Consider the following 19016-nt stretch of genomic DNA (forward strand, 5'->3'; position numbering starts at 1 on the left):
TGCAATATGAATGGGGTGGGCGCTTGGACTGAATTTGTTGGGATTAACATTAGGTGTCAGTATAGGTTTAGGGGTGGGGTCAGTGTGGGGTTAGAGGTGGGGTCTGTGTAGGGTTGGAGGAAGAGATAGGGGTGGGGAAGGAGGTGGGCTCTGGTGGGACTGGCCACCCCAGGGAAGCCCTGTTGGTCCTTCCTGCAAAGTAGGTCCACTTCCAGTTCAAGAACTGTAGCCCTGGTCCGGTCAGTACAGCTTCATCCTGGGGAAGCTCCAGGGCTCAGGGCTGAGGCTGAGCTCCAGCGAGGGAGTGGGCAGGAAAGTGGGGTATACGGGGCGCCCCAGCAGGCTGCAGGAGGGGTGGGAAGGCATGGATCGATGGTGGGGCCGAGTCGGCGGGTGTGGAGGGGACATGGGGTGCTGGGAAGGCGGGGGGCCAGCCTGGAGGTGCAGACTCTCGATACTGGGGAGGGGCTTCTGGTGAGAGTGGTGCCTGCGCGCCCCAGCAGGAAGACAGCCTCCGCGATCGAGTCTGGCAGCAGGCAGGTGAGGCAGCCACTGCGCGGCTGTGTTCCCTCTGCCCGGTGCGCCCTCTAGAGGCAGGGCAGGCGAGAGGGGACAGGGCGCCCCATAGGCCTGTCTGATCGAGGAGCGGCGAGCGAGATGCTGCGGGCTGCGGCGCTCCGGAGCCCCGAAGTGACCCCCTGTCCCTCTTGTGCTGCCTTCAGCCTCCTCTGACGGCCCCTCCAGGCCCTCCGGTGCCGCAGAGTCTCCAGCAGGGAACAGGAGGAAGGGAGGGGACGGGGTGAAGTCCAAGAAAAAGATGGGGGAGCTGGCTGTGTCGGGGTCTGGCAGGGGCCCCGCGGAGGAGCCCCTAGTCTGCACTGGACTGCCGCTCCTGCTCCAGGGCACAGCCTGGAAAGAGAGACCCCAGTGGGTCAGACTCCGCTCCCTCCCCGCCGGCAGCAGCACTAATATCACCCCCAGAGAGCCAGAGGGCAGATGGGAGACCCCTTCTAGACAGTGATCCTACTGCTCCAGGTTTGGGGGCCCCTGGTATAGATGAGCCCAGGACACCCCCAACACAGCTCATTAATTAATTAACTTTAAATTAAGTCACCACCTCCCTCTGTTTTACACAGGACTGGGGGTCCCTGGCTCAGACAGGTAAATGGATTGATACCTCATCGTGTCCCTGACCCGACATTCCCCACCCACAGTGTCCCTGCTCCCACGCTGTGACCCCGCCCTCACCGTGTCTCTGTCCTCGCTGTATGCCAGCCCTTGCTGTGATGCCTCAGCAAGAAACGGCAAAGTCTCCACTTTCTTTGGGACGTCCTGCTTCCTCCTTCTCTTGCGGGATGAGGCCGGGTCAGGTCTGGTGGGGTGAAGGTCTGGCTTTGTTCCAGAACTGCCAGCCAAGGGTTCAGAGCTGGAGTCTGGGGAAGAGGAGAGGAGCAGAGAGTGTCTATCCTCTATACCAGGTGTGTGAGTGAGTGTGTCCTACCTCTATATCCGGTGTGTGTCAGTGTCTATCTTTTGTGCCTGGTGTATCTGTGTCTATCCTCTATTCCCAGTGTGTGAATGAGTGTCTATTCTCTATGCCTAGTGTACAAATGAGTGTCTATCCTCTATACCCTATGTGCGAGTCAGTGTCTACCCTATATGCCCAGTGTGCGAATGAGTGTCCATCCTATATGCCCAGTGTGCGAATGAGTGTCTATCCTATATGCCGTGTGCGAATGAGTGCATATCCTCTATGCTCCAATTGTGACTGACCTGCGTAGCTCAGTCTCCTGCGCACTGCCAGCAGGTGCAGGTCCAGCCGCTGCCCATGATGCTGCCACAGCAAGCGCTGCAGCCCCTCCCTCTGCTCCTGCAGCAGGCTCCCCCCTCCCTGGAGGGGGCGCATGTCCAGTCCCTGGCAGAGCTGCAAGGCCAGGGCAGAAATGGGGTGCCTCTCCTCTGGCGTAGCGCCCCTGACGCCCGCCTCCATCGCCGTGTGCAGACGGCTCTCCCCGGCCAGGGGATCGGACCGCGACTGGCAGTCACATGACTGGGCTTTCGTCGGAGCGGCTAGTGCTGTCTGACGGCGGACTCCGGTCTCCCCTGACTGGGCCTCAGGCGTGCTGGGGCGGCACTCCACGCCTGCTGGAGTGCCGTGTGACTGGAGGGGATCCAGCCTGCAGCTCAGCTCGGTCTGGACTTCGTTCCCGGCGCCGGGGTCTCCCTCGGGGTCAGGCGGAGCAGCGTGGGATCGGCTGGGCGCCGCCTCACTCTCGCTGTCTCCTGGCTCGGCTCTCGAACCCTGGCTGGTACCAGCCTGCGGCCTTGCTGCCCCGCTCTCTGGGTTGACCGCGTCCCTCTCCTGTGAGCCACACAGTCCCCTGCACGGCGCCTCCTGGTGGCGAGACCCCGGGGTGCCCACGCCTTCTGCCTCGGCCAGAGCGTCCATCGGTGGAGCGTCGACTGGGGGGGGCTCAAGGGAGGGAGAAGCGGAGAGGGGGGCAGAGTGGGGGTCACCGCTGCCCTCTGTCCTCTCCCCCGTGGCCAGCAGGCGGTCGATGTCCAGCGACTTGACCTCGCGGTTGAAGAGCCCGCGGTGTCCGGTCAGCCGGTGCTCCGTGATGACGAGGGGGTCCCGGCGGGGCAAGGTCCTGGCGAACGCCGTCTCTCTGGGGGGGGGACCCCGGCAGCTGCGGCAGCAGGCGCAGGCGTGACCCCGCCCCTCGCGGCTGTCTCTGCGAGGCTGGGGGGGCCGGGGGTGACGGTGCGGGCGGTCCTCAAGCCCCGGCGCCCTGCTTCTCCTCGCCAAGCTCCGCTCTTTCCGCGTCCTGCGTCTCTTCACCCTGCGGGCTAGAGCGCCCTCTGGTGGCTGTCTCCTGCCACTGCGGCTCCAGGTGCGATGGCAGTCCAGCAGGGTGGGCTCGTCGTGTGTGTCCCAGTCTCCGCCTGGCTTGAGATGCTTGCCACACACCTTCAGCGCCTGTGTCTTGTCTGCGAGAGCTCTCCTACTGGCCTGAGTCATCACAGCTTGGGCACAGTAACCAACAGGACAGAGGCATCCGTTCATACCGTACATCCATCCAGCAGTTACTTTTTAATGCAACAATTACAACTTCTTTATATCTAAGTACATGAACAAGTCCTGTTACAATAGGGTCCAATGTTAAAGTACTGTAGAACAGTCTGTTACACTAGGAGCTACAGTCCCAGTACAGTAGAAAAGTCTGTTACACTAGGAGCTACAGTCCCAGTACAATAGAACAGTCTGTTAAACTAGGAGCTACAGTCCCAGTCCAGTTACACTAGGAGCTACAGTTCCAGTCCAGTAGAACAGTCTGTTACACTAGGAGCTACAGTTCCAGTCCAGTAGAACAGTCCTGTTACACTAGGAGCTGCAGTCCCAGTCCAGTAGAACAGTCCAGTTACAATAGGGGCTGCAGTCACACTGGGGGCTACAGTCCTGTTTCTTATAGGTCTTCAGCTCCAGAATTCACTCAGATCGCTTTAAGATTTAAAGCCACAAGGTGACCCGGCTCTTGCCAGATGAACGCGTGTCTTTGTAAGAAGCCGCCTGCTTGGGGTTCCCCAAGGCCCGGGACTGGGGGATGGTGCTGAAGTCAAGTGGATACGGGGATCCGAGATGGGGGGCTCCACCCTCAACACGGGGGTGCTGGAACCTATCCCAGCGATTAACGGGCACAAGGCAGGGTACACCCTGGACAGGATGCCAGTCCATCGCCGCAGGGCACACACAGATACAGACACGCTCACACCAGGGCCAATTTTCCCAGCAGCCAATTAACACACCAGCATGTCTTTAGACTGTAGGAGGAAACAGAGGCACCCAGAGGAAACCCATGCGAACCGGGAGAGAACATTTCAACTCCACACAGACAGCACCCCAGGCCTGCTATTGATCCCCAGCGCTGCGAGGCTGCAGTGCTAACTACAACACATTTTACATTACATTAAATTGTAAATACTTGAAAACTACACAACACAGCACCGACACCCACAAGTACCCAAGTAACAAATGTTTTTCCGAGGCGGGGGACTAAACTAGAATAACCGTTGATTTTTCAAGTCACTTTCAGATCTATATACACGTTATTATTAATAAGAAACCGTATCTTACCTTTCACCCTCTTTTAACCACAAGGCACCGATACGGGATTCACTTAGAATATATTCTGCGTATTTCTGAATTTAAATTGTTTTAAAAACTCGCGTCTGTTGAAATAAAACGGTAATAATATAACTGCCTTCGAACTACACGTCCCCCGGAGAAGCTGCAGGAACAGCAGCGTGTTTTTTTCCTAATTTCACTTTTAATCGTAGACTACACAGAAAACGACAACCTTTTTGTTGTTTTTTTATTGTCATGATGTTTTAAACAAACCATAAAAAGTAACAGAAAAAAATATTTTGTTTTTATTTGAAAGCAGTAGGAACTTGGTTGCTAGGAAACGTGACGCAGAATAGGCGCGCCGAATCTGAGCTAGTAATCAGCACGTTTAAATTTGTTTGCAATTACAAAATGAGACTCCCCGTATACACACTGGTTAAATACACTTAAAGAAATCTAAACTTTTTAACTTGATATATTTACATTCTGGTTCACAGAAAAACGGTCGAAATAGGTGGTATTGGTTCATTTTAGTTTTGTGAGGGGGTTAGTGAAATCATTAAGCAAAACGGTGACAAAAACAAAACCTGCTGGTCGAAGGGAGGAGAAAGAGCAGTTTAATTGAAAATCGTTGACGTTCCTATCGATTTTCTGGACAGTTTTGGTCACATTTAATACAAAAGTGAGCTGTAACGATCCCGCGGGTGCAGTGGTCTCTGTAGCACCCGCACTTGAGCTCGTCTTTCGGGAGCAAAAAGCTTACAGAGAGTTGTCGACAGGAGTGTTTTTTTTTTAGAAAAGCGAGAGTTTTGCAAGCTCACGTTCCTGCAGCGAGAGCAGATCCGGCTCCTCCAGGTGCGGAACCGGGACCGGCCGGCCGAGCGACTCCATCTGTGTAAAATAGGGGGGGAGATATTCCACGTATCAAACTTTACATTCGATTTTGACCGTTTTTTTGTGACTTTTCGCATGTACGTTCCAAGCATTTGAAGTACAAAGCCTGTTTTGGCGTGTTGAACTCCATCTTCGGCGTTAAGATTGTGCGGTGATGGCGTACGGTTTTTGAGGGACACCCTGCGGTGCTGTGGGCGAATGGCGCGTCCCGGCAGTGTGTTTGAGCAGAGAGCCGGAGTCCAGTCCGCTGTCGCCGGAGAGGTAAACATGCCGTTCAATTTACCGATTAAAACACCAGAATTATTATTTTTGTGACATAGTTATTCGGCGCAATCCGTGCAGAGGCGGAGCCGCTGAGTTGTATCATTCTTAATTTAATACCTGACGCAGTATTCTCCTTGCACACCTTGACCCCATCGGTCGGAGGGAAATGAAATTGCATCGTTCCTGCTGAAATTAAACTAACAGTAGATGCACTTAAAGTACAACGGTACAGCGGTTGTTTTAGACTTTCAATGACGAATAATACGAAATATTCTACCTTTGGTGTTATTATTATTTTTTTTATATTTTTAATTTTATGAGCTGCTGCAAAGTAGATACTGACTATGCAGTGATTGTGGTAACGTGGGCTTGATTAATTATGATCTAATAAATAGGACTTCCATTGCTACTGACAGAGCAGTCTGAGAGTCTCCAGGCTGGACTGGACTGACTGGACTGGGAGCTGGATTAGTGATTCACTGGGATTATAATCAGACTCACTGACACTGACAGAGCAGTCTGAGACTCTCCAGGCTGGACTGGACTGACTGGACTGGGAGCTGGATTAGTGACTCACTGGGATTATAATCAGACTCACTGACACTGACAGAGCAGTCTGAGACTCTCCAGGCTGGACTGGACTGACCAGACTGGGAGCTGGATTAGTGATTCACGGATTATAATCAGACTCAGTGTTGTCTTGTCTGAGGTGTTGACCAGCTCTGTACAGACGGATTGGCTCTTCCTGTCTGTCTCCTGGATGCACAGCGATGAGCGCGGGAGACCTGAACCCGGCTGCCACGCCAGTCCCTCCCCCGGACACTCAGGGAGACGGGCGCTGGATGTCACTGGTCAGTCTGGGGGGCCGTGTGTCTGAGTGACCTCTCCATGAGAGACCCTCTTGTTGGCTCTTTCTAACTTTCCTTCTCTCTGCTCTCCCTCTGCTCTCCCTCTCTCTCTCACTCTCCTACTCCCCCTCTCTCTCACACACTGTCTCACTCCCTCTCTCTGTCCCCTCTCTCTCTCACTCTTCCTCTCTCTCACACTCTTCCTCTCCCTCCCCTCAGTGCAGAGTGATAATAATAATAATAATAATAATAATTGGTTACACTTCTATAGCGCTTTTCTGGACACTCCACTCAAAGCGCTTTACAGGTCACCCCCAGTGTGCAGCCCCACCTGATGCTGTGGATTAGTGATGGATTAGTGCTGCAGCAGGCACAGTGAACGTGTACAGTGTACACTGTCTCTCTCTCCCTGCAGCACAATCACTTTGTCTCCAGCAGCAAGGACAAGGAGCCCGATGTGCTGTTTGTGGGTGACTCCCTGGTTCAGCTGCTGCAGCAGTTTGACGTGAGTATTGATCCGGTGACTGGGTGATCGATTGGACCCGTGAGTTCTTCCTCTGCGCCTTTTGAGCGCTGGGATAGCAGGTGGTGTGTGTGATTGGCAGCTATTGATCAGCTGATTGATGCAGTGTCGTTCCTGACAATGGAGACAGGTTGGCGGTGGGTTATTGATTTCTGGTCGCTGCTATTGATGACCTGAGTGTTGGCCTTTGGTCAGGTGTGGCACGAGCTCTTCTCTCCGCTCCACGCGCTGAATTTCGGGATCGGGGGCGATGCCACGCAGCACGTCCTGTGGAGGCTGGGCAACGGCGAGCTGGACCACATCAACCCCAAGGTACTGACCAGGGGGACAGTTAATGTGCACCTCCCCCAGAGCCCTGAGAGACACCCCCACACACTGCCGCAGAGCCCTGAGAGACACCCCCACCCCCACACACTGCTCCAGAGCCCTGAGAGACACCCCCACAGCCCCAGAGCCCCGAGAAACACCCCCTACACAGCCCCAGAGCCCCAGAGCCCCGAGAGACACCCCCACCCCCACACACTGCTCCAGAGCCCTGAGAGACACCCCCACAGCCCCAGAGCCCCAGAGCCCCGAGAAACACCCCCTACACAGCCCCAGAGCCCCGAGAGACACCCCCACACACACAGCCCCAGAGCCCCGAGAGACACCCCCCACACAGCCCCAGAGCCCTGAGACACAGCCACCCCCACACCCACACAAGGCAGTGACAGACAGGGGCAGGCCCATCTGGACCCAGCCTCCTGACCCCTGGTCTGCCCCCCTCTGTCTCAGGTGGTGGTGCTGTGGGTGGGCACGAACAATCACGGACACACCCCGGAGCAGATCGCTGGCGGGATCGCGGCCATCGTCCAGCTCATCCGCAGCAAGCTACCCCACACCCATGTCCTCATACTGGTGAGCACACGCTGGCTGGACTGGGCGGGGCTGGACTGTGGAGGACTGGGCCGGACTGGGCTGGGCTGGACTATACTGTACTGAGCTGGACTGGACTGGGCTGGATTATACTGTACTGAGCTGGACTAGGCTGGACTGGACTGGACTGTACTGGGCTGGGTTGGACTGTACTGAGCTGGACTAGGCTGGACTGTGGTGGACTGGGCTGGGCTAGCTTATCTGTACTGGACTGTACTAGGTTGGACTGGACTGGACTGGGCTGTGCTGGACTAGACTGTACTGGACTATACTATAATGTACTGAGATGGACTAGGCTTGACTGAGCTTGGCTATACTGTACTAGCCTGGGCTGGACTGTGGTGGACTGGACTGGACTGAGCTGGACTGCGGGAAACGGGAGCTGTGGTGTCTGTATTAACGCCCCTCTCCCTCCCAGGCTCTGTTGCCCCGGGGGAAGAGCCCCAACCCCCTGCGTGAGCGCAGCGCGCGGGTGAACGAGCTGCTGCAGCAGGCCGTGCCCTCGCTGCCCGGCGCCTCCTTCCTCAGCGTGGACCCCGGCTTCGTCCACTCCGACGGCACCATTTCCCACATGGACCTGTACGACTACCTGCACCTCACGCCCGCCGCCTACCGCGCCGTGTGCCAGCCTCTGCACCGCGCCGTCACCAGCCTGCTGCCTGGCACCCCGGCACGCCCACCGACTCTCTGACTCTCTGACACGCCCGCCGACTCTCTGACACGCCCACCGACTCTCTGACTCTCTGACACGCCCGCCGACTCTCTGACTCTCTGACACGCCCTCCGACTCTCTGACTCTCTGACACGCCCACCGACTCTCTGACACGCCCTCCGACTCTCTGACTCTCTGACACGCCCACAGACTCTCTGACTCTCTGACACGCCCACAGACTCTCTGACTCTCTGACACGCCCACAGACTCTCTGACTTGGCCTGACACACCCACACCAACCCTGTGACTTGTCCTGACACGCCCACACCCACTCTGTGACTTTCTCTGACACACCCACTGACTTTCAGACATGACTACTGACTTTCAGACACGCCCGCTGACACGCCCACTGAAGGCGTGTCCAACACCTCTCTGATTTACTGACAGGCCCCGCCCCTCTGACAACCCCTGACACACCCATCAATTCCCTGCCACGCCCACAGGAGTGGGGTTCTGCTCTGTTGGGGTCAGGGCGGGGTACAGAAGCAGCCCGGGGAGTGCCCCAAAATGCTGACAGGCCGGTGCCGGGATCTGGAGGTGTGAGTGGGCCTGGCGCAGGCCTGGCGGAGTTCTGGAGAGACGAACTTGCTCGGAGCACCCGCTCTCCGGACAGAGCCTTCCCACTGGACCACAGCTGTTCCTGGCACTCCGACGTTCCCGGATCTCGGATGAACCCGGAGTCTCCGAACTGTCTGCCTCTCCAGCGCCTCGCAGCCAGGGGAAAATAGAAGCTCTCTTCCCGACCGGACTGCTAAGGAGGCCCGCCGGGTCGCCCTTACTGGGCCCAGAACTGGACTCTGCAGGCGGGGCCGGCGTCCCACAGTCAGGGCAGGGGCAGCCAGCTCCGGTGTCCCGCTCAGGATAGAAGTCTGATCCCCGGTGCTGCGCCTGCCTGCCCTGACCAGCAGGGGCCGCCACTCGCAGGCGGCTCCACACAGACTCACACACACACCGCAGGGAGACGTTCGGCTTTGAAAACTGCTTTATTGAAGAGAGCTGTTCTTGACGAATGTCTGACAGCTGAGAGAAACACCTCCCTCTCCCCCCCAAGGCGCTCAGACACAGTCCAGGATCTTGTTGTCCATTGTGATGACCCACAGGTGACCCAGGTCAAAGGACACGTGCTTGCCCTTCCCACACATCTCCAGGTGGGTCCAGCCCGTCCCAGCAGGATTGGAGAGAGAGATCCCATCTCTGAGAGAGAGAGAGAGAGAGAGAGAGAGAGAGAGAGAGGGAGGTTAATACAGACACACTGACTGGACACTCCAGTACATTAACACTGCACTGAGAGAGAGGGGTTAATACAGACACACTGACTGGACACTCCAGTACATTAACACTGCACTGAGAGAGAGGGGTTAATACAGACACACTGACTGGACACTCCAGTACATTAACACTGCACTGAGAGAGAGAGGGGTTAATACAGACACACTGACTGGACACTCCAGTACATTAACACTGCACTGAGAGAGAGAGGGGTTAATACAGACACACTGACTGGACACTCCAGTACATGAACACTGCACTGAGAGAGAGAGGGGTTAATACAGACACACTGACTGGACACTCCAGTACATGAACACTGCACTGAGAGAGAGGAGAATTGTGGGGGATGGTGATGTGTTTCGGGGTACCTTGTGTAGATGTCTCCGGCTGAGTTCACCCCATACACGCTGCCATCTGTGCCCACCTCCACCATCGACAGCGCCCCCGGGATGAGCTGCCAGCTCTGAGAGCCCATGCAGGCCTTGGGCGTCACCCCCTTCATCAGCCAGATCTGGTCGGCCGAGTTGACCCCCCAGCACCCGTTGGGGCCGCAGCTGTAGTACTTGAGGGCCCCGGGGAGCAGCTGCCAGGGGGCAGGGGACCCCGCACCCTTGAACGCCACAGTGGGCTCCTGGCCCAGGCAGTAGATGTTGTCGTTCATGTTGACACCGGCCACAAACTGGTCACCCCCTGCGTCGATCTGCTTCAGCAGGCCTGCGGGGTAGGGTGATAGGAGCAGGCAGGGTGATAGGAGCAGCAAGACCGATAGGAGCAGTCAGGGTGATAGGAGCAGCAAAACCGATGGGAGCAGTCAGGGTGATAGGAGCAGCAAGACCGATAGCAGCAGTCAGGGTGATAGGAGCAGCAAGACCGATAGGAGCAGTCAGGGTGATAGGAGCAGCAAGACCAATAGCAGCAGTCAGGGTGATAGGAGCAGCAGGATGATAGGAGCAGTCAGGGTGATAGGAGCAGCAAGACCGATAGCAGCAGTCGGTGATAGGAGTAATGTGAGTGATAGGATCAGTAGCGAGAGATGGGAGCAGCAAGGTTGATGGGAGTAGCTGGGGTAGGAGAAGTGGTAGTAACAGTAGTGACAGTACTGATAGCAGCAGCAGTGGTGTAGTAGTGGCAGTAGTAGTGACAGCAGTGCCAGAGATAGCAGGAGCTCTAGAGACAGAAGGTGCGCTAGACGTAGTCAGTACTCAGGTTGGTAACTACAGGGGAAGCCATGTTGCTGCTGTCAGTGTGTTGGTGGACCTGTAGGTGGCGCTCTTTTCACTGGGCCAGAACTGTCAAACCAATAACCCAAACGGTGGCCAGGTGGGGGCGCTGTCATAAGATGAGGTCAGTGCTGATGCTGAGTGTGCTCTCTCACCTGACACCTGTGCCCAGCTGGCTCCCACAAGCTTGTAGATGTAGTTGTTGCTGTTGACGCCCCAGACCCCCGAGGGCCCCACGGTGACGTGCTTCAGGGCGCCGGGCAGCTGCGTCCAGCTGTCCCCGTACAGGGTGTAGATCTGGTCATTCTGGTTCACCCCGAACACCTGTCCCACACTGGCATCGATCTGCTTCAGACTGCCTGCCACCAAACGGCACTGCAGGGCTGCACGGCAACACAGGGGAACATGCGGCAACACAGGGCAACACAGAGCAACAAAACAAATATGCACATTAAACTCAAGTCATGAACATCCAACCTGATGCGTCACAGGATAAAAAACAACAAACACGACTCCTGTTGTCTCTGATGCTTCTGCTACTCCCCCCACAATACTGAAATTCAAGCTGCTACTAGTACTGGTAGGGGTTCTGTTACTACTGATACTGTTACTGCTGCTGCTCTTACTACACCTACTGATACTACTGCTGATACTCTTACTACAGCTACTGATACTGCTGCTGCTCTTACTACAGCTACTGATACTACTGCTGATACTCTTACTACAGCTACTGATACTGCTGCTGCTCTTACTACAGCTACTGATACTGCTGCTGCTGCTCTTACTACAGCTACTGATACTGCTGCTCTGACTACAGATACTGCTGCTGCTGCTCTTACTACAGCTACTGATACTGCTGCTGCTGCTCTTACTACAGCTACTGATACTACTGCTGATACTCTTACTACAGCTACTGATACTGCTGCTGCTGCTCTTACTACAGCTACTGATACTACTGCTGATACTCTTACTACAGCTACTGATACTGCTGCTCTGACTACAGATACTGCTGCTGCTGCTCTTACTACACCTACTGATACTACTGCTGATACTCTTACTACAGCTACTGATACTGCTGCTGCTCTTACTACAGCTACTGATACTGCTGCTCTGACTACAGATACTGCTGCTGCTGCTCTTACTACAGCTACTGATACTCTTACTACAGCTACTGATACTGCTGCTGCTCTTACTACAGCTACTGATACTGTTGCTGCTCTTACTACAGGTATTGATACTGCTACTGATACTCTTACTACAGGTACTGATACTGCTGATACTCTTACTACAGCTACTGATACTGCTGATACTACTACACCTACTGATACTCTTACTACAGCTACTGATACTGCTGCTGCTCTTACTACAGGTATTAATACTGCTGCTGATACTCTTACTACAGGTACTGATACTGCTGATACTCTTACTACAGCTACTGATACTACTGCTGCTCCTACTACAGCTACTGATACTGCTGCTGCTCTTACTACAGCTACTGATACTGCTGCTCCTACTACAGCTACTGATACTGCTGCTGCTCTTACTACAGCTACTGATACTGCTGCTGCTCTTACTACAGCTACAGGGTGAGGGAGCTGTGTAGAGGGAGCGTGCAGCCAGCGAGTGTTTGTCAGCAGATGAGAGGAAGCGAGAGATTAGACTCTGACCTCCTCCTGAGCTCCCGGTAACTAATTAATGTGTTTAAATCAGGATCGAGAAAAACAGGGAAACCCGATCCCGAGCCCGCTGGCCCGTCTCCCGGCAGAACACGCTGTAAGGCACAGGCGTGTGTCGCTTGCTCAGGACAGAGGGGGGTAGGGCTGTGCAGACGGGCTTTCTTGAAGTGCAGTTCCCGAAGAGCCCTTTCTCTCTGTAACAAAGGCTTCACAGCGCTGTCAGACTGCAGACTCCTCAGCCTGATCCTCTCCAGGTCCTAATGTGTGGCGTCAGCTGCAGGCTTCTGCAGAGAAGCAGCACCAGGTGCAGGAGAATTCAGAAGCGTCTCCCTTGCATTGAGTGCTGTGCACTGGGAGTCTGACTGACAGCACTGTCACACCTGGAGTGGATCAGACTGCTGTGCACTGGGAGTCTGACTGACAGCCCTGTAACACCTGGAGTGGATCAGACTGCTGTGCACTGGGAGTCTGACTGACAGCCCTGTAACACCTGGAGCGGATCAGACTGCTGTGCACTGGGAGTCTGACTGACAGCCCTGTAACACCTGGAACGGATCAGACTGCTGCGCACTGGGAGTCTGACTGACAGCACAATAAAACACTAGGCAAGCTGAGGTCATCTTACCTAGACTGGCGTCCAGCAGGCACTGCACCAGCACGACGATCAGCACAGCTCTCATGTCTGTGGCTCTGGAGTCTGGAGTCTGTGGTCCCGGGCGCGAGGTGCCTATTTAAGCCCCGGCATCTGCGGGCTCCCTCCCTGGTCAAACAGCTGTGTTGATCAAGCAGGCGGGAGGTGTTTGCGCACAGAGATCCCAGACTGTGGCCAGACGCTGCTGTTTCCTGGGAAAGGGCGAGGCACTGCCTCACTGCCAGGACATCCGTCTGTTCCGCGGGGCAACTGTGTACTAGTCTGAAGATGAGGCTCGTTAGCGAGGAGAGGGCCGGGTCCAAGACGATGCTCATTAGTTGGGTGTGCAGCAGTCTGGAGGCTCATTAGTGGGGTGAGCACCAGTCTGGAGGCTCGTTAGTGGGGTGAGCACCGGTCTAGAGGCTCTTTATTGGGGTGAACACCAGTCTGGAGCTGGTTCGGGACAGTGTGGGTTCAGGACAGTGTGGGGTTCAGGACAGTGTGGGTTTGGGACAGTGTGGGCTGCTGCAGGACAGTGTGGGTTCAGGACAGTGTGGGGTTCAGGACAGTGTGGGTTCGGGACAGTGTGGGTTCGGGACAGTGTGGGCTGCTACAGGACAGTGTGGGTTCAGTGTGAGACAGGATGCGTGAGAAGGCAGGTGTTTGGTTTCTGCCAGCGCCGCTGATAGGCAGGAGGTCCGATTGGGTCGCTGCCTGAGTGTTCACACCTGCAGCCCGCATGAGCCCCACTCAATAGGCAATCAGCTCGCATTCCTGCCAGGGCCTCCTGTCGGGACAGGCCCGCGGCACAGCCTGTGCAGGGAGGGGGCAGTCCCATCGCCCCCAGCTCTGTCTCCCACACTGCGGCACTGCGGATCGGACCCCACCGGACCGAGCTCAGCATGAGGGTCACAGCACTGCTCCTCCTCCTCCTCACAGTCCTGGCCTTCTTCACTGAGCCGGGCCAAGGTACCGAGCTTTTCACTTCTGGTTCTGTGTTGAGAGAGATCTGGGCTCCAGCTCTTTATTTATTCCAGTTTATTAACAGTTATCCATGAAGAAGAGGAACTCAGTTTCCTACAGCTTGATAAAACGCACACAGAACCAGATTCACAGTCAGCTTTATCATTTAATGTACTACTGCTGTACTACTACTAGTGTTACTACTGCTGCCATTGCAACTACTGTTACTGCTACGGCTACTACTGCTGCAAATACTGCTTCTGTTACGGAACAAGTAACAGGTTTATTCCCTGCTGAAAAAAAGAAGAAAGAAAACACAACGTTTCGGCCATGGAGCCTTCTTCAGGTGACACCTTCTTCTTTTTTTCAGCATGGAATAAACCTGTTACTTGTTCCCTAAAGTGATCTTATCTTATCTTAACTTATAGTTACTGCTCCTCTCAGCTCCTCTTTCCTCCTCTCTGCTCTTCTCTGCTCCTCTCTCCTCCTCTCTGCTCCTCTTTCCTCCTCTCTGCTCTTCTCTGCTCCTCTCTCCTCCTCTCTGCTCCTCTCTGCTCCTCTCACGTCCTCTCTCCTCCCGCCAGGCTCTGTCCGGAGATCCCCGCGGACTCGGAGCCGGGTCCGGGCAGCGGAGCGCGGACAGGGCTGCCAGTGCGCAGGTGAGCTGCCCTGATACCCCTGCGGTCCCACCGCGCGGGGGCGGGGGTCCCGGCGCTCTGAGCTGACACCTGCTGCTCTGCTCTCTCTGCGCAGGGACGGACCGCGCCCCGGGACCCCTGGGGGGCATCCCCACGCCTCTGTGCATCTGCCCAGCCCTGGAGAGAGCCAGCCGGAAGGACAGGCTCGGTGAGACCAGGGAGGGGCGTGTGGTGTGTGTGTGTGTGTGTGTGTGTGTGTGTGTCTGCTCCTCTGCGGTTGTGAAGATAGTGCCAGGGCTGTGCTGTCTGCACTGTCACCTGTACCCCTCTCTCTCACACTCACCTGCTCCTCTCGCTCTGTCCCCCAGCTCGGATGTGTGTGAAGAAGAGGGGGAAGATGAGGAAGAGGTGCAAGAAACTCAGTCTGAATGGACCCGCACAAACAGTGGAGCACCCAAAGTACAGCACCCCCATATAATCAACGCCTACCACCTGCTGCCTGTCTCTGTCTCCCGTCCTGCTGTGTGTGCTTATGACTGAGGGATTCTCTGTGATCTTCTGTCTCTCTCACTGTGTCTCCTGTCCTACTGTGTGTGATTATGACTGAGGGATTCTCTGTGTTCTCTTCTCTCTCACTGTGTCTCCTGTCCTACAGTGTGTGCTTATGACTGGGGGATTCTCTGTGTTCTCCTCTCTCTCACTGTGTCTCCTGTCCTACAGTGTGTGTTTATGACTGAGGGATTCTCTGTGATCTCCTCTCTTTCACTGTGTCTCCTGTCCTACAGTGTGTGTTTATGACCGAGGGATTCTCTGTGATCTCCTCTCTCTCACTGTGTCTCCTGTCCTACAGTGTGTGTCTGTCTGTGATGGGAGAGAAATTGCTGGTCAATGAGGTTCAGACAGCAGTGAGACCCACCTCGCCCGCTGACCTGTATGCGATATACTGTATAACCACATTAACAGCGCAGCTCGCTTCTGGCCTCTGACTAATTCCCTTAATGAAAGCAGTGGTGAATAAAGATGAAATCCAAGCGTGCTGGGAGTGTGAGTGTGTTACTGGAGACGCTTGTCCAGTCGAGTCAAGGACAGCAGAGTCTTAAAAGGAAGCCAGAGGACACAGGGTCTGGCCTTCGCCTGCGAGTTTATTTCAGTGCCACGACAGCAAGGGCTCCAGTCAGAAACCCTTCACTGCCCTCTGTCCGTTGCACAGCTACAGCTAGTTTCTACCTCCTAGGGTCTGTGGGCGGAGCGCGGCCTGCCTGCGCTCTGCCCCGGTGGATCAGGCCGGGGCACAGGTCCGACCCCCAGAGAGGTCACGCGGGTCCGGTGGGGTCCGGTGGGGTCCGGTGGGTCTTGCCGTCCGCTGCGGCCGTCTCCCTCTCTCGGAGCCTGGGCAGAGAGAGGTCAAAGTTCAGAGCTCGGCGTGTAGCAGGCCCGGGAGGGAGGGAATGTCTTGGCTGGGAGCACGAGACAGAAGAGCTACAGAAACTCCTCCTGCTCCTTGGGCCCTCGTCCGCCCCCGTTTCCAGCCTGTTCCAGACCCCTGCCGCTCGTGGTGTAAAGGTGGGAGCTGTGCTTGATTCTTCCCGATGTTGCTACGGGGCCATGTGTAAACCGATGGAGGTAGTTGGACTCGGGGCCGAGGGGGGCTCACTAGGGCCCTCTACAGGCAGACCTTTTTCACTGTAAGAAAGCCGTGGAAATTTCCAGACCCGAGCAGGAAGTACAGAAGACATGTGTCCCTGCGGTGAGCTGGGCCTCTGTGCTCTCTCTGTCTCTCGTATCACCTTCCCGACAGGCTCCAACACAGCCAGCTCTGCCATCATTACTCATCCTAACAGATCGGGCACTGCAGAGCCAGGATAATTACAAGTTCAGGTTTCCAGGCACGGAGAAGTCTGGCACACGAGAGCCTGGGTTTGGGACTGTGGCTCAGGTTTCTCTTTGGAATGAACATGGTTTACTGTACCTTGCTGGCCACATTCCAGCCCGAAGACACAGAGGGGAGGTTGGCTAAGGGAGACTATGGAGAGGGCATCAGTGCCAGGTGCCCAGTTCCAGGACAGGGGGCGGACTGAACTGTGTCTTAGTGAGCCCAGATTCACAGTGACCTTTAACCCCTCACTGAAGACCCCCAGAGCCCCTGAAGGACTGGGGCTCTCAGGGACTGAATTGAGCCAGGGACTGTCCTCATGAGCCCAGATTCACAGTGACCTTTAACCCCTGACTGAAGACCCCCAGAGCCCCTGAAGGACTGTGAACAGAGCCAGTTGGTGTCTGATGGACCAGGTGGACAGGGATCTGTACCCTGGCACAAGGCCAGCGCTCTGTGGGGCTGAGACGTCAGCACACCCTGGACAAGAGACAGGACAGGACAGCTGCTGATTACTGTACCTCCGTTGCTCTACAGCACCCCCATCAGGATCAGAGCAGAGATGCCCAGCAGTGCTGTGGCCGTGAAGCCCACTGTCCCAGCCAGCGCCGGGGAGCCCGAGGGGGGACCTGCAGGATCGAGGGGTTACAGGGAGTTAAACTGACCCTGTCTCTCCTGTCACTCCTGTCTCTCCTGTCACTCTGAGCACCAGATCAGACACTCCTCTCTCTCCTCTCGCCTGTCACTCTGAGTGCTGGATCAGACACTGCTGTCTCACTCCTGTGAAGCTCTTTAGAGCATGTTGCTCATGGTAAAACCTGTAGCTCTTAGGTGTGTTAAATTACCAGCAAATCTCAGGTGTGACTAGTTACCTGGCCAGCTCTCTCTCTGGTGTGATTGATTCCCTGTCCAGCTCTCTCTCAGGTGTGACTGATTCCCTGTCCAGCTCTCTCTCAGGTGTGACTGATTCCCTGTCCAGCTCTCTCTCTGGTGTGATTGATTCCCCGTCCAGCTCTCTCTCAGGTGTGACTGATTCCCTGTCCAGCTCTCTCTCAGGTGTGACTGATTCCCTGTCCAGCTCTCTCTCTGGTGTGATTGATTCCCCGTCCAGCTCTCTCTCAGGTGTGACTGATTCCCTGTCCAGCTCTCTCTCAGGTGTGATTGATTCCCTGTCCAGCTCTCTCTCAGGTGTGACTGATTACCTGTCCAGCTCTCTCTCAGGTGTGACTGATTCCCTGTCCAGCTCTCTCTCAGGTGTGACTGATTCCCTGTCCAGCTCTCTCTCTGGTGTGATTGATTCCCTGTCCAGCTCTCTCTCAGGTGTGACTGATTCCCTGTCCAGCTCTCTCTCAGGTGTGACTGATTCCCTGTTCAGCTCTCTCTCAGGTGTGACTGATTCCCTGTCCAGCTCTCTCTCAGGTGTGACTGATTACCTGTCCAGCTCTCTCTCAGGTGTGACTGATTACCTGTGACAGTGAGGCGCCTCTCTGCAGAGCTGGTCCTGTTGGTCACTGTGTTCCGCGCTGTGCAGGTGTACACGCCCGTGTTGCTGGGTGACACCTGTCCGATCTTGAGCTCTGACCCCTCGCCCGCCCACGTCCCGTTGACAGACCAGTAGTACAGGCTGGGAGGCTGGGAGGCAGCAGAGCAGCTCAGCGTGACGGTCCGGCCCATCCGGACCTCCTGCGGTCCTGCAATCACTGGCGTCTCAGGCCCGTCTGCAAGTCGCACAGCACAGCTGTTAAATGTGTACGCGCTGACACCACCCTGCACAATCACTGCAGCAGACAGCTCAGAACGTCCCGTTCTACTCTTACTTTAGACAGGCAGCAATCTGAGCAGAAACCAGATGATGATAACAGACAAGAGGTGATGGACTATGCCCTGAGAGCCCGGAGTGCACAGCAGCGCCCCCCAGTGGAGCCGGCAGGAAGTGAGTACTCACAGTTCACCAGCAGCTGGTACCCTGGGCTGGTCCGGTTGCTGACGGGGTTAGACGCCGCGCACTGGTAGGAGCCATCGTCGGACAGCAGGGCGGCGCTGAAGGACAGCGTGCTGTTGTCCTGGGAGAAGCTCGTCCTGTTGCTGGGGGACAGAGGCTGGCCATCCTTCAGCCAGGATCTGGACACCACGGGACCCGTGACCTCACAGGACAGGTTGAAGGCTTGGTCTTGTATGGGCAGCTGTCCAGCAGGCCTGACCGCGACCACGGTGATGGGTTCTGGGTACATGAGAGAGGCGCTCATCAAAACGGTCCTGTCCAGATAATTTCTCACCCAGCGCTGGGGTGTTGGGGTGTTGGGGTCTGGGGCTGTGTCTCTCTCAGGGCTGGGGTGTTGGGGTGTTGGGGTCTGGGGCTGTGTCTCTCTCAGGGCTGGGGTGTTGGGGTCTGGGGCTGTGTCTCTCTCAGGGCTGGGGTGTTGAGGTGTTGGGGTCTGGGGCTGTGTCTCTCTCAGGGCTGGGG

General features: G+C 55.9%; 4 protein-coding genes across 7 annotated transcripts; 1 reads left to right on the plus strand and 3 right to left on the minus strand.

Annotated features, from left to right (window-relative positions):
- Positions 1-240: 240 nt before the first annotated feature.
- Positions 241-3076, minus strand: prr19 (proline rich 19). The gene is made up of 3 exons (XM_088905290.1): positions 1774-3076; positions 1249-1433; positions 241-909 (listed from the first exon to the last, which is right to left on the minus strand). The coding sequence occupies exons 1-3, from the start codon at positions 3074-3076 to the stop codon at positions 241-243; spliced, it is 2157 nt and encodes a 718-aa protein (XP_088761416.1).
- Positions 3077-5220: 2144 nt separating this feature from the next.
- On the plus strand, positions 5221-9106 carry pafah1b3 (platelet-activating factor acetylhydrolase, isoform Ib, gamma subunit). Of its 4 annotated transcripts, none has more exons than XM_088905754.1 (6): positions 5221-5281; positions 6053-6135; positions 6548-6637; positions 6851-6967; positions 7430-7552; positions 7989-9106. In XM_088905754.1, exons 2-6 carry the CDS (start codon positions 6055-6057, stop codon positions 8259-8261), a joined length of 684 nt encoding a protein of 227 aa, XP_088761880.1. In that variant the 5' UTR covers positions 5221-5281; positions 6053-6054; the 3' UTR covers positions 8262-9106. The 4 variants fall into 4 exon arrangements, with proteins under 4 accessions (XP_088761880.1, XP_088761876.1, XP_088761879.1 ...); XM_088905750.1 differs by having other exon boundaries at positions 5234-5281; positions 5994-6135; XM_088905753.1 differs by having other exon boundaries at positions 5234-5281; positions 6005-6135.
- Positions 9107-9249: 143 nt separating this feature from the next.
- On the minus strand, positions 9250-13962 carry LOC148815012 (fish-egg lectin-like). Its single transcript, XM_088905749.1, has 4 exons — positions 13073-13962; positions 10927-11154; positions 9920-10265; positions 9250-9476 (listed from the first exon to the last, which is right to left on the minus strand). Exons 1-4 carry the CDS (start codon positions 13125-13127, stop codon positions 9338-9340), a joined length of 768 nt encoding a protein of 255 aa, XP_088761875.1. The 5' UTR covers positions 13128-13962; the 3' UTR covers positions 9250-9337.
- A 3121-nt stretch (positions 13963-17083) lies between these two features.
- Positions 17084-18798, minus strand: LOC148815013 (cell adhesion molecule CEACAM6-like). Its single transcript, XM_088905804.1, has 3 exons — positions 18498-18798; positions 18019-18270; positions 17084-17181 (listed from the first exon to the last, which is right to left on the minus strand). Exons 1-3 carry the CDS (start codon positions 18796-18798, stop codon positions 17084-17086), a joined length of 651 nt encoding a protein of 216 aa, XP_088761930.1.
- Between the last annotated feature and the right edge of the window lie 218 nt (positions 18799-19016).

This window comes from Atractosteus spatula, chromosome 25 (assembly GCF_055471065.1).
Source record: "Atractosteus spatula isolate fAtrSpa1 chromosome 25, fAtrSpa1.hap1, whole genome shotgun sequence".
NCBI classification, from domain to species: domain Eukaryota; kingdom Metazoa; phylum Chordata; class Actinopteri; order Semionotiformes; family Lepisosteidae; genus Atractosteus; species Atractosteus spatula.

Bases quoted from the DNA above. Each gene is read 5' to 3' on its own strand.
- prr19 (XM_088905290.1), bottom strand. From the start codon at position 3,076: ATGTACGGTATGAACGGATGCCTCTGTCCTGTTGGTTACTGTGCCCAA. The intron at 1,434-1,773 runs GTCAGTCACAAT...CCTCTTCCCCAG, and splicing joins CAGGAGACTGAGCTACGCAG to ACTCCAGCTCTGAACCCTTG. The intron at 910-1,248 runs GTGAGGGCGGGG...CTCTCTTTCCAG, and splicing joins ACAGCGAGGACAGAGACACG to GCTGTGCCCTGGAGCAGGAG.
- pafah1b3 (XM_088905754.1), top strand. From the start codon at position 6,055: ATGAGCGCGGGAGACCTGAACCCGGCTGCCACGCCAGTCCCTCCCCCG. The intron at 6,136-6,547 runs GTCAGTCTGGGG...CTCTCCCTGCAG, and splicing joins ACGGGCGCTGGATGTCACTG to CACAATCACTTTGTCTCCAG. The intron at 7,553-7,988 runs GTGAGCACACGC...TCTCCCTCCCAG, and splicing joins ACACCCATGTCCTCATACTG to GCTCTGTTGCCCCGGGGGAA.
- LOC148815012 (XM_088905749.1), bottom strand. From the start codon at position 13,127: ATGAGAGCTGTGCTGATCGTCGTGCTGGTGCAGTGCCTGCTGGACGCC. The intron at 11,155-13,072 runs GTAAGATGACCT...GTTGCCGTGCAG, and splicing joins CCTGCTGGACGCCAGTCTAG to CCCTGCAGTGCCGTTTGGTG. The intron at 10,266-10,926 runs GTGAGAGAGCAC...CCTACCCCGCAG, and splicing joins CAGCTGGGCACAGGTGTCAG to GCCTGCTGAAGCAGATCGAC.
- LOC148815013 (XM_088905804.1), bottom strand. From the start codon at position 18,798: ATGAGCGCCTCTCTCATGTACCCAGAACCCATCACCGTGGTCGCGGTC. The intron at 18,271-18,497 runs GTGAGTACTCAC...TGCGACTTGCAG, and splicing joins GTACCAGCTGCTGGTGAACT to ACGGGCCTGAGACGCCAGTG. The intron at 17,182-18,018 runs GTAATCAGTCAC...TCGATCCTGCAG, and splicing joins GAGGCGCCTCACTGTCACAG to GTCCCCCCTCGGGCTCCCCG.